This window comes from Capsicum annuum, chromosome 7 (assembly GCF_002878395.1).
Source record: "Capsicum annuum cultivar UCD-10X-F1 chromosome 7, UCD10Xv1.1, whole genome shotgun sequence".
In the NCBI taxonomy this organism is placed as follows: domain Eukaryota; kingdom Viridiplantae; phylum Streptophyta; class Magnoliopsida; order Solanales; family Solanaceae; genus Capsicum; species Capsicum annuum.
Genome location: NC_061117.1, coordinates 204293327 through 204306095, shown reverse-complemented (window position 1 = coordinate 204306095; position 12769 = coordinate 204293327). Strand labels below are relative to the sequence as shown.

Below are 12769 nucleotides of genomic sequence, written 5' to 3'. Positions count from 1 at the left end.
GTGTTCTTTTTTTCCTTCACTAGATTTTTTTTTCACCAGATTTTTTCTAGTAAGGTTTTAACGTGGCTCATTATCTATCAATTAGATATTCAAGGGGGAGTGTTATAAATGTATTTACATTATAGTGAATGTCTATCAAAAATATTAATAAGATCTATCAAGATCTAATTGATATCTATCAGGATTTGAGATATTTGTCTTCTAGTGAGAAACTAGGAGTAAATTTTCCTATAAATAAAGGGATTTTATTCATTGTAAATCATACTCAAGGATCGAAGACTCCTCAAGAGAAATAAGAATTACTCTCTCTTCCCTCTCTACTCTTCTTTATTCTTTATATTTCATAACAATAATAACTAAATAGAAGAAGAAGCGGGAGAAGTAAAAGCGCCAAAGTAGTTTTGTACATTTTAATTTACATGACATTATTTGACTTGACATAAAATTTATATATATATATATATATATATATATACACACACCATTCATTTAAAAAAGAATAATCTCTTTTCTTTTTTTATAATAATTTAATTTCAATTTTTCACGTGACATGTTTAAAACCACAAGATTAAAGGATATTTTGTAATATTTGACATAACTTTAACTTAGGATCACAAGATTCAAAAGTCTTATGGAGTATTTATTTTTTTAAAATTCCTGGCAAGTCAAACTAGATCATTCTTTTGAAATATTTTCTAATTATAAAAAATTAATATTAACAAACTGAAACAAAATGTGTCACATAAATTAAGAAACAAAATGTGTCACATAAATTAACACAGATGAAGTAATATTTTGAGTGCTACTAACTACATTTAAGTTGAGGCAACCAAATGAGTTGTCCCGTGAAATTTTTCTCTATAATTTTTGTTGGGCTAATATTCATTTATAGGTTGAGCTAATGGGTTAAGTTTAAAAATGACACTAAGATGGACGATCTTGATATTTTATTTCCCATAAAAAAAGTTAAAAATAACTTTCATAAAGGGTGATTTTGATTTTTTTTTACCTCACTTAATAGCTCTTGTTCAGAAGGCAGGTATTCTAAATCTTGCTAATAAGGCTAACGTTTCATGACATTTTAAAACAATAAACATACATAATTGATCAGAATTCTGCCTTATAGGTCAAAAATTAGAACTTAGATATGTTTTCATAAAGGCAAACATTTCTAACACTTTCCCATAAAACAGAGGTTCATGACATTTCAAAATAATGAGCTTGCACAATTATCCAGAACTTCTACTTTATAGGTAAACATTAGAACTTATTTAACTGGAACAAAAATTCAATACCACACACTTTGAAAGATAAAAATTCAAGATTCAGACATTTGGGGGATAAAAATTCAAGACCAGCCACCTTAGGGATCCTTTCCTATGGGCTAATTGCACCATATCTATGTAACAAAGCCCAATAAGGTTAGTAAGCCCAAAATGGTACATATGAGCTTTTTCAAAGAATCTAAAACAAAGTGGGCTTAATTAGATTTAATGAAAAATCCCCCAAACAATGTTGGTTATTCCATCAAGACCCTTGAGCTTCATTAGCTCCTTCAATTTTCCCCTTCAACAATTCTGCAGCAAAACCATTATTACTTGTATGGACTCCTCAATAACAAATTCAGCTGCAAATAATTGTTCAAGAGAACCCAACAAAGTAGTAAGCAGTGGAGAAGTTGGAATTAGTGTTGAAGAATGGAGGGGTTGGGGGCCAACATCAACTGTACCTTCAATGGTTACTCAAGTAATTGTGGATTTGAATCTTTTAGAAGAAAATGTTGATGCCCATATGGTCTTTCGTGGCAATCATGGAAAACTCTCGGTAAAAGTTTTGATTTTTCTTGTTCATTCTTCCTTCCTTTATGATTGTTTTCTTTTATGACTGTTAGATTTTGGTTTATGGAAGTTGTGCTTGTACATTGTGCATTCTTGTTTCAGATTAATTGTATTGCTACTTTCAGACACTTAAGAGCAGGATATTTAGAATGATTATATTTAAGGATTTGGATTCTTTGGTGAAAACATTAAAAAAGAGGTTGCTTATGTTTCTTGATTCCACTCAAAAGACAGGTTCTTTTTAAAATTTGAATGTACCTAGCTAAAGGGTATATGCGGGTGCAGTGGCAGAGCCTCAATTTTCATTGAGGGGCTCAGAAGCAAACATATGGACTAGCCGAAGGGGTTTAATATCTACTATATACATAAAGAATATTTTTAACCATGTAAAAATAGTATAATTTTCTGTCGAATGGGGGTTTGGATGAACCCCTGGATGAAAGGTGGCTCCGCCCTATGCAGGCGGTTGAATTTGTTGTTTTGCTGGTCTGCTGAGGAAAAGACAAATGGTATTTGGAGGAAAGGCATGATTTTAGTCCTGATGAAGTGTAGAATGGGGTTGTCTTTCCTTTGGGCCAGAGAGACAATCCAAATAGTAGTTGGTGTCCATTATTTGATTAAGCACTACATGGTCTGCTAGTCGCGTTAAACCATGTTTTAAAGCCAAATTACAATGGCTTCTCTGTGTTAGAAAAGAGGCAATCTTAATTCTCAGTTGTGAATTTGTTGATGGGTTACTCAACAACAACAACAAACCTAATGTAGTCCTAAAAGTGGGGTTTGGGGAGGATAGAGTGGTTGCAGACCCTCGGCTCAAGTAGCGAACATCAGAGCAGCTAAAAAAAGATATTGAAGTAAAGAGGAAAAAGAAGATAAAACGTAACATAGTATTCAAAAGAAGAGCAATAACCCTAGCCAATCGATGTGATAACTACGAACCAAATGCTGCTATTACTGGTGTAAACAGGGAAACAGCTGCAATGCATCAACCTGACCTGCTCGGAAACGAGACAATGCTCGCAGACAAGTAATTAGGGCCAGTGAAATTTTTTTCATCAATGCTAAACATAGGAACACTGAATGTAACTAATGAACTTACTGTTATATGTCGTTTGTAGAATTGCTTCCTATGGATCCTTTATTCAGTAGTAGTTGTACTGGTTGATTCAAGATGAGATTATCAAATTGCCTGAACCAAACCGTTGCCATATTTTTCGACACCATTAATCAACCTCAACTATTTGTGCCTCAATCCCAAACCTATTTGAGACAGTTATATGAATCCTCTAAACCCATTATGCTTTATTCAGGTCTATTTCATTCTAGGTATTAAAATCTATTCATGTCTGTTTAATTTCAATACTATACAACAGGATAGTTAGTTTGTCTAAATCGTACACTTATACAACAGGGTTAACTAAGTTCATCCCTCTACTCTATATATACAAGTGTTGGTATTTGTTCGCTAAAACTGGTATCACTTGTAGAGATCCTATGCTTTCATTATGTTCTGTGATTTTGTTCTAGCGCACCCATCTATTACTAACAATGATTGTAATTTCATACCTACAAACCAGTTCACCGGGAGGTCTACATAAGAGGCTACCTTCTCTCACTATATCCTCTCTGTGTATTATTTGCACTGCCTATCAGATTTGATCATTTAGAATCTTGTCAATTCTTGTATAATGAACATATCTTAACATCCACAGTCGTACGATGTTTATATTTTGGATATTGGGCCTCTGAAGTCTTATATTCACATTCCATATAATTTTGTTGGTTGCACAGTCTTCCTATAAAACATGCCTCTCACCTTATTAAGTATTTTTCCATCCCATACTCAAGGATGTAGTCTAGTGGTCAACGAAGTGGGTACAAACTTAGGAGAGAAGTGTTCAAATGCCAGCAGTGACAAAAGCACTTGAGAATTTGTTGCCATCTCAACAAGAAGAAAACTCTATGTCAAGCCTTGGTTGTAAAATTATGATACTTGTACTGGGGGAAGTAGTAGCTACCCATTGGAATAGTCAGCTGGTCCAGACACCACTGTCATTGAAAGATAGAATTCTTTTGTATCCCATTGCACTCCCTTATCAAGTTTCCATTTTACAACATTTATTTAATAAAAGAACCTTTATTTGACAACATAATGTTCGTACTAATATGTTGTATTCTCTATTTCCTTGGAATATGTCTCGGTATTTATATTAATCTAAAGAAAGGTTCTCTTTGTATTTCTAATTATACTTTACTCTCAGATTAATTAAAGTTACACTAATGTGTAAATGAAGAGACAATGTACTACCCAGAGAAAATGAATAAGATTGATAAAGAAAAAGATTAGATTACTTGATAAAGCAAATTTTGGGGTTAAGTTTGTTCACTTTTTAAGGACATACCAGCTTTTAGTCGCTTCTTAACTGGACAACATTTATTTGTCAATCCTCTTGAGCAAAAGAAAAGCGATATCAAATTCATAACGCAGTGGAGGTAATGGTAAATATACATGTATTTCAATGACTTCATTTGATAACAATTACCTATCCTTCTTAATAAGGAACTTCGTTCTACTGCAGATTTGTTCACCTCTTTCAAAATTATTTATGTTTCAACTGATGAAAAAAATAACTAATTGCCCTTTATTAGTTCATAGCTCTGATCTGATGCGATCTTCAGGGTGACTTCAAGGTGCAAGAGGATAAAAAGCATAGAGCAAAATATCAATCTCTAAGTGATTCTGAACAGAAACTCCAGTTCTTTTCCGCTCGTCAAATTGCATGCCGTGTACTTGGAAGTAGGGGTTACCTTTGTCAGAAGGTAAACATTTGCTCATAAAATCAGGGTTGTTTCACATTTTTATTCTTGTATGTGGGTTCTTTCTGCATTAAAGCATGAAATATTGCTGTTATCTGCAGATTGTCCCTTAAAAAAGTTGCGTTTTTTTCACAAACAAATAGATTTTGATGGTACGCATTTGGTTTTGGTTCTGTTTTGAATTCTCAAGTGTTGGCTTGCCTCTGGCGATTGTATGTGCTCAAAACTTATTACATGTCCTCTTTGGAATCGGGTACGGTTTTGGTTGTACATGCATCCAAAGGTACAAATTTCACCATCCGTCTTCATATTTCCTTTTTCTTTTTTTCAATTGAAACCTTTCATTTTCTTTACATATTACACTCACTTCTGCTTTTATAGAAATGATCCATAATTGATTTTTTATAATGTATCTGCAGGATTTTTTGCGACAAAATAACACAGGGAAGTTGTTGTGGCAAGTATTTGGCGTCCAGGCTGCGACGTTGTGTCTTTATGGAATAGCTGAACATGAGGAAATGATGTGGGATGCACTCAAACTTGCAGGTTTTCATTTGTTTTTAAATTTGTTCACCAATTTAACACTCTACCTTGATGAAATAGCTCTAGACTCTAGAGTATGTCCAAGCATGAGTCTTGAAGCCATCCAAGAATGCTATTAACCTTCACATGATTCCTAAAGTCTGGGTGTTTGTCTTTTATGTGAAAAGACCGCTTGTTTGCAGAATTTTACTGAATCTTGGAGTACACAACTTACTATGGTAGGTAAAATAATACGAAATTGTTATGTAATGAGCCAAGAGAGTGAGGGGTTGTGTCCTTGTACATGTGACTCTGTCTACCCCGAAACATGTGGCAAAACTGAATATGAAGTCTAAATAGTAAAATATCATACAATGTGTAGCTTAACAAATATCAAAACAACAGATGCTATTAACCAAATTGCGCTGTGTAAGCATGTTTCCGCATGCTAGGGTTAAGACAGAATTGAACTGCCCAAACTAATAGAAGGGGAGTCTTGGAGCAATGCTAAAGTTGTCTCCATGTGACCTATTGGTCACAGGTTCACGCCGTGGAAGCAGCCATTAGTGCTTTCATTAGGAGGCTGTCTACACCATGTCTATATCACACCCCTCGGAATGCAGCAGTCCCCTGGACTCTGCATGAACGCAGGATGCTTTGAGCATCGGATTGTCCTTTGCCCCATTAAGCATGTAAATTACTTAAGTGGGTGGGTGATCTGTTTCTAACTTGCACAAGTCATGATAATGTCAAATTCTTGGATCACCTTATTTTTGACATGTTTGCAATAGTAGAAAATGTTGCCAGCCTTTTGTTAGCTTCCCGACGCCTAATTGTTTAACATGTTTCTTAGTTACGGTCAACTTCCTGACAATATCTTGACAACAGCAAAGAGGAAAATTCTGCTGTTAACTTTCTTTATCAACTAATGGACTTGTTGAGGTAGTTACTAGTTTAAAAAAGATAATGAATTGTTGAGGTAATTTTGAATGATGCATTCAAGAACATTAGATAATGGAAAAAATGAAGTTTAGATGCCATGTGAATATTCATGGTAATGAGGACATGATCACAATTCTATCCAGTTTCGTGATCACAGATTTTCCGATGTTAAAATAATACCTCACTTATAACTGACACCACCTACGTAGCATGAATAGAGGCGCTAGCTTATGGAGCCAAGTTAGTGTCATGCGTCCTGTTTCTCTATTTAAATAAGTTAAACTTAACTTGATTTAATCTTGTTCAGGGGAGGAACTTCAACTTTTCTTAGTCAGAGTAATCTTTCCGATCAAAACCTGCCAGAAGACTACCTTTTGATTTGCATTTTACATGATTTTCAGGAAAAGACAAGGTTTGGTGTCTTTATCCCAACAAGAATGCACCAGCAAGTTCTGTCAAGGATAGCATGGCCGGGCTTTCTTTTGCACATGTAGAAAACCATCCTGAGGTGGTACTCCATCCTAACTTTTTACTTGGTAAAATCGCTAAGTTATCATTGACAAGATGATTGAGGGGAACCAAAAGCAGAAGCAAAAGAACAATTCATTTTCCCATTCTTTTCTTCTCTGGAAGCAATTTAGGAGAATGATGCCGAGACTGGAAAGTAAAAAGACTTCCCAATCCCTTAGTAGAAAATAATGGAGTTACCCACAAGGAAATTTTATAGATGTAAATTGGTTTTACTTCTCTCTCTCTTCGAATCAAGAGGGATAAGCTATTTTGCTTCTTGTTTTTATCAAAGCTATATTTTGCTTCCATCAAGTGAGAGTCTGTCTTTATGTTTTTCCTGCTAGTCTGAGTTGACATTTAATATGTAAATTTCGCTCTCCCAAAGCTCCCCCTCCACACACACAAAAAACAACTAGGAGCTCAAGAGGGGTCCTTTCCCGTTTAGATACCTTGGAGCTTCAAAGTCCCGCCTAATGGTTGGAGGTGTATAGCTTTTACCTCTATGCTATCCACCCCTTATCCTTGAATAAGTTTGCTGGCCTGCTAAATTGCAATGGCAAAAACTTAATGGTGTGGATTGTACCTATTTATATAGGTTGAGAATGTTTCTTCATGTTGTTATGCAGTTTCTTTTGAAATTGAAAAAAGAAGTGCTATGCAGTTGCTTTTTTGAAACTGAAAAAGAAGTGCTGTGCAGTTTAGTTTTTTTGAAACTGAAAAAGAAGTGCTATGCAGTTTCTTTTGAACATGCGTTTGCCAATAATAGAACAATAGCAATACCCATCGTAGTCCCACTATGTGTTTGCCGATAGTAGTTTCATATAATGGCAGTTTGATTTGTAATTTTGCTACTCAAACCTCGACAGTAATCAGTCACGCGAACTTGTTTATGTGATGTTTTCATTTCCATTGTATGAATATTGACGTTTATGCTGCTTTATATAGGCAGATGGAACTCATTCCTTGAATTTTGTTCTAATTGATGGGACGTGGAGCAATTCGGGTGCAATGTTCAGCCGTTTGAAGGTATTTCCATCCCGCAAATGTAACTCCTGATTTTGAATTCAATTTCCATTATTAACTAACTATTTCTTGCCATCAACATTGTCAAAATGAGATAAAGAAAAAAGAATGATAAATAATAACTCGAGGTTTAAACAATTAGATTGAAGTACTTATATTACAGGACATCAGAAAAGGTTCTGCCTTTACATGGTACTTATATTGCAGTTGTGCATGTTAGAACCACTTAAATTTGTTAACAAAGTTCTATCAGGGGAAATGATAAGATAATCAACTTCCATAGCTGCCGAAAGCGCAGAATACTTGTGTCTTTAATGTGTATAGAAGTTATACTTTAAAGGGCACCAGAAGTCACAAAAGGAGATTCCACAGATTGGTATTGCAGTGCATGAGCAAATAAAGTAACAGCTTCATCAACTTGCTTGGGCAAAACAACAGCAGCAAAGTATTCTATTTCTCCTTATTTTTAAAGATGACTCTTCCCTATTAGGAGAATATGTAAATGATTTAATGGTGAACTTTCCGGTATTCCGTTTCCAAATGCACCTGTCTTCTTGCTCCCTGATTTTGTTTGATGCAGGGAAGTTAGCATATATTATCATTTGAGCCATCTCAAGTCTTATACGTTCCTTCGAAGCTAGTTTCCTCAAACTCCCTGGATTCCGTCCCTCCTTATCTCATTAGTCACACTTGCATTTTTCTCACTGTGGAGATATAACATATCTGATATACCTGGCCTTAGAGGTGCATAACCAAAGTCTGACACCACAAACTTATCCTACCTCCCCTCCGAGCAAATAAGTTGAATCTTTTGTCGAAGTCGTCCAGTACCTTCATAATCTCTCATAAGAACTAAATTCTATAGACAGTTATAGGAGAGGTTATTCATCTACTGCTATTATTTACTCCATATTTGTATTTCCTTGTCCGGAGTACTTCCCAAAACATATCTTCTTCAGCCTGACCCTCCATAGTTATTTACTCTAAGAGTCCTATTGGAGACCCTCAAATCCATGATTCCCAATCCTTTAGATTGTCATGGGGGAATATTGTATCCCTTCAATCCACCAAAGTGAACTTTTGTCCTCCTTTCCTTCCCAAAGAAAGTTACATTGTAATTGGTTCAACTGTTAAGCAATAGAGAAGGTGGACCAAAGAGAGACCGTGTAAGAATTACAAGATTGTTAGTTGGATTCAAATGAGTAAAACTTGGTACACCAAATTGTTCAGAATATTTCTTAAGTGTCACCTCTTTTGAGCAGAGGGGTCTGTTGGAAACAACCTCTCTACCCCACAAAGGTAGGGGTAATGTCTGTGTTCATCCTACCCTCTCTAGACCCCACTTGTGGGACTACACTGGGTATGTTGTTGTATTTCTTTATTTTCACCTGTCATGCCAAAGTTGCATTGATGTTAGGATATTCATTTGAGTTTGAAAACTGTGAAACAATTTCTCAAAGACAAACAGTTGACCCGAGCTCTTTAATGATTAGGAACGGTACAAGTTAATGTGGGGTGAGGAGGAGATTCCTTGCATAACGCTGAACGCAGGAGCATCCATGATGCATAAACTCAGGTAGGATACGTGATCCCATATCAGCAGTGATGGCTCATTCATAGTATCTAGTACTTTCCCTTTTGCTTTTCCTTAGTCATGTCTAACGTGTTGGACAAGTGCAGACCCCAACCATCATGGGATCGTACATGTACAGCAGCAGCAGCAATAGGCCTCCTCGATGAGCTGCATGACCTTCCAAATTTTGTTTCTTATGGATTGGATAAACAGGCTAAAGCAATTGAAGATGCCGTGGAGGTCTTGTTAGAAGCACTTACAGCTCGACGGCTTCGCATGGGTAGGTCTATCACCCGTAAACAAAGACACAATCATGACATTGTATAACAATGGCAGCAGTTTTTTCCACCTTAAAGGCAGATTGACATCGGAAATTTAGAAGGTAAAAGACAAGTCTTTACTGACATTTCACTGCTGACAAACGGTGAGGCCAATGGCGAAGATGCCAGGCCACATATATACAAAAGAACGTCAATAAGACTAACGTGTTCTCACAGAGAAGGATTACGAGTTTGAGAGAGATACAGGCCATTTGGACAATTTTGTTTTCCCCAGTTTCTACACAATGTTTTGGCTTCTCTATAGTTTTGGCTTTCCGCTAGTTGGACTGTTTGAGTTGGAAAGAAAAAAGTCACAGAACTGTTAATTGCTTCTTGGAGTAATGAACTTACTAGTAACGTATGTTTTTTTTTTTGCTTTTGTTTTCGTTGCTGTACTGTGAAACCGTTTGATTAAAAGCAATGTTTTCCTGAGAAAGAAACCTATTTAAGATTAAAATTATTTCTGAGCCCTCTCGAGAGAAACATGCAGTTGATGCTACTACCAAACACCTCGTTTCCTTGAAAAGGGAACTTTTGCCGAGACCAAATCAAAAGTGTACATTCTTCTTTTATTGATGTGTTGTTGTAAGCATGTAAATTCTACTCCACCGATGAGTCATTCTTGCGAGAAGCAAGGGATGTTGCAAACAGAGGAAGGTCACATAGAATTCATAGAGTGATCCTATGATCGTAGGCAATCTCGTTAAAAAAGAGTGATTCAAACTCTCACCTAGAGTTGGCGGTGGGACCAGTCTATGTTGGGATGAATCTATGTTGTTTGGATTCTTAGAGATTGTCTTAAGAGTACGTGGTGGATTTTCCAAAGGTGAACTAGTGTTTTTGGGAGGATTAGATACATGTACGGCGATTTTTTTGGGAGTGTTTGAGCAATCACCACCTATGGGTTGATTAGAAAAGGAACCAATACAGTGCATCTCAATTCTCAACTTGAGATGTGTGTATAAATATATGAACTTAAATTCAACATTTGAACTCATTGGCTATACGTTACCACAAATAATAATGGATACATAGATTTTTGCTCTGTAAGATCTTAAATCCAGGTCTTAGGAATATGGTCTTTTTCTTGAATACCTTTTATACAACACTAGTGAATTTAATTATAAATTAACTTGTCAAATTTATGATATAATTTCAAATTATATTATTTAGTTATGTCAAAATCTCTTTATTGACATAATCAAACTAAAAAAGTTTCATCTTGTAGGTTATAATTTTTCATTTCTTCTTTATTTCCCTATTCTCTCATTCCTATATAGGTTGTCTTTTCAATTTTTCCTTTTTTTCGTTACAACTTTTTTTCTTCTTTCAATTTCTTCTCTTTTACTTCTTTTCCACGTAACTGTTATGACACGACAAAAACTTAGAATCTATTTTTCATATAATTAGACGGATTAGGATTAACTTTTCACTTAATCACATAAATAAGTTCAAACACTAATTAAAAATCAAAGAAGAAAATAGAATGAAAAAAAAAAGATGAAAGAACAAATTATTTAACTTTCTTTGAGATGTAGGGACAATCAAAGGCTCACCTAATTGCTTCAAATTCTTGCATACTGACAAAATTTCTTATTCTTGAATACACATGAAAAGAGTGACATAATGATCATTTTAACAAAGTAGTGGAATAACTAAAACAAAAAATATTCTTGAACAAAGTTAATCTAAAAATATTATAGATCATAAAAGAAATTGCTCGAGCGTATAAAATTACCTTCGAAAAAATATATTTAATATTGAAGTAGATTCGTCATATGTACCGAGCTTCTTGATACAAATGGCATAGCATGAGTCCTCAAAATTTAGCAAATATTCAGCAACAAAAAGTTATGAAATGAAACAATATGAACTTTTCTATTAAAAAGATGAGAAATTTTAGCCTCTAGAGAAATAAATTCATTTGAATTTACTGAGAATAGAGCACATATAAGTAAGTTTAATCAAGACAAAATATTCACCGATACATGAATCTCAAGTTGGAGCATTTCCTACACACAAGTTAAAAATTACCTAGAACTTAAGTTGGAGCATTTCCTATGCATAAGTACAAAAACTAAAATGATTTATTCATGGATGCATAATTTGGTAGTGTGAAATTTATATAGATTAGTTTGTCTTTTTGTCTCCCATTTTTTAGCACATTATTACTGCACATTAATAGAATTAATTAAAATTAAAGATTGAAGGTGATAGAATACATGAACACATATTAAAATCTCTAATAAAGAAAGTAATCATAGTGGGAGGTAAAAAGTTTATGAAAAATAAAATATATAGATACATGAAGAAGAAATTGCTAAAAAAAAAATAAAAAATGAGAAAATGGATAAATAAAAATGGAGGTTCTAGAGAAGTGCTACATCACCTTCTTATGTTTCATCGTTATTATTATTATTTATAGATTTAATTTAATAAAAATCAATCACATAAATTATAAATAAAGATAAAAATAATTAAAAATAAAATATAAAAATCGAAAAAGATAAATTATCTTCTTGTACATTAACTAATTGAGGGTAATAAATATAAAAGGCTTGAGAGTTATGAACAAAAGTAATATTTAAGATTAGAATTTATGTAATTGAATGTATGAATTAAGGACATGATTTTATAAAATAAACTAATTGAAAGAAACGAGAAAAAATGTCGAAAAAAGGTGTTGCATCATTTTATCTATGTTTCTCCTTTGTATCTATTTTTAGTATAATTACAAATAAAGTGAACAAATTGTGTGTAGTAATTTGATATATTTAGAGAAAACAAATGTGTGTGTGTGTATATATATATATATATGTATAATATTCTACAAAAGACATTCATGTCAAGTGTTTCTTATGTCCTACTCAAATCTTCACATAGTCATTATTTCATCTTCATTTCATCCGTTCACCATTTGGTCTTCTTCTTATCCCTGTAAAAAATTATACATCAAAAAAATTAATACATTATGAATAAGAATTATAAGAAAATCGATTTAATCATATATGTTCTTACTTAGAAGTTATAAATAATATAGGATAATAATAATAATAACAAATTTAGTGTATAGGAAATCAATTAAAATGTCAAAAGAACAATTCATGAAGAAGAAGAAACAACAACATACCCAAAAGAAAAGAATAAGGAGGACATATTAGAAGGTACACATGAATTTTTTAAATAGAATATATATATATGTTCAAAATATATATAGTGAATGA

General features: G+C 33.9%; 1 protein-coding gene across 1 annotated transcript; it reads left to right on the top strand.

Annotated features, from left to right (window-relative positions):
- Positions 1–1485: 1485 nt before the first annotated feature.
- On the top strand, positions 1486–9906 carry LOC107855041. The gene is made up of 8 exons (XM_016700031.2): positions 1486–1824; positions 4518–4658; positions 4846–4938; positions 5075–5201; positions 6521–6627; positions 7575–7655; positions 9146–9228; positions 9333–9906. Exons 1-8 carry the CDS (start codon positions 1513–1515, stop codon positions 9550–9552), a joined length of 1164 nt encoding a protein of 387 aa, XP_016555517.1. The 5' UTR covers positions 1486–1512; the 3' UTR covers positions 9553–9906.
- The last annotated feature ends 2863 nt before the right edge of the window (positions 9907–12769 follow it).

What these genes read in the sequence shown, in the direction of transcription:
- LOC107855041 (XM_016700031.2), top strand. Translation starts at nt 1,513, where the DNA reads ATGTTGGTTATTCCATCAAGACCCTTGAGCTTCATTAGCTCCTTCAAT. An exon ending in GCAATCATGGAAAACTCTCG is followed by an intron (nt 1,825 to 4,517) that starts GTAAAAGTTTTG and finishes TGCGATCTTCAG; the next exon opens with GGTGACTTCAAGGTGCAAGA. An exon ending in CAATGTTCAGCCGTTTGAAG is followed by an intron (nt 7,656 to 9,145) that starts GTATTTCCATCC and finishes TTTAATGATTAG; the next exon opens with GAACGGTACAAGTTAATGTG.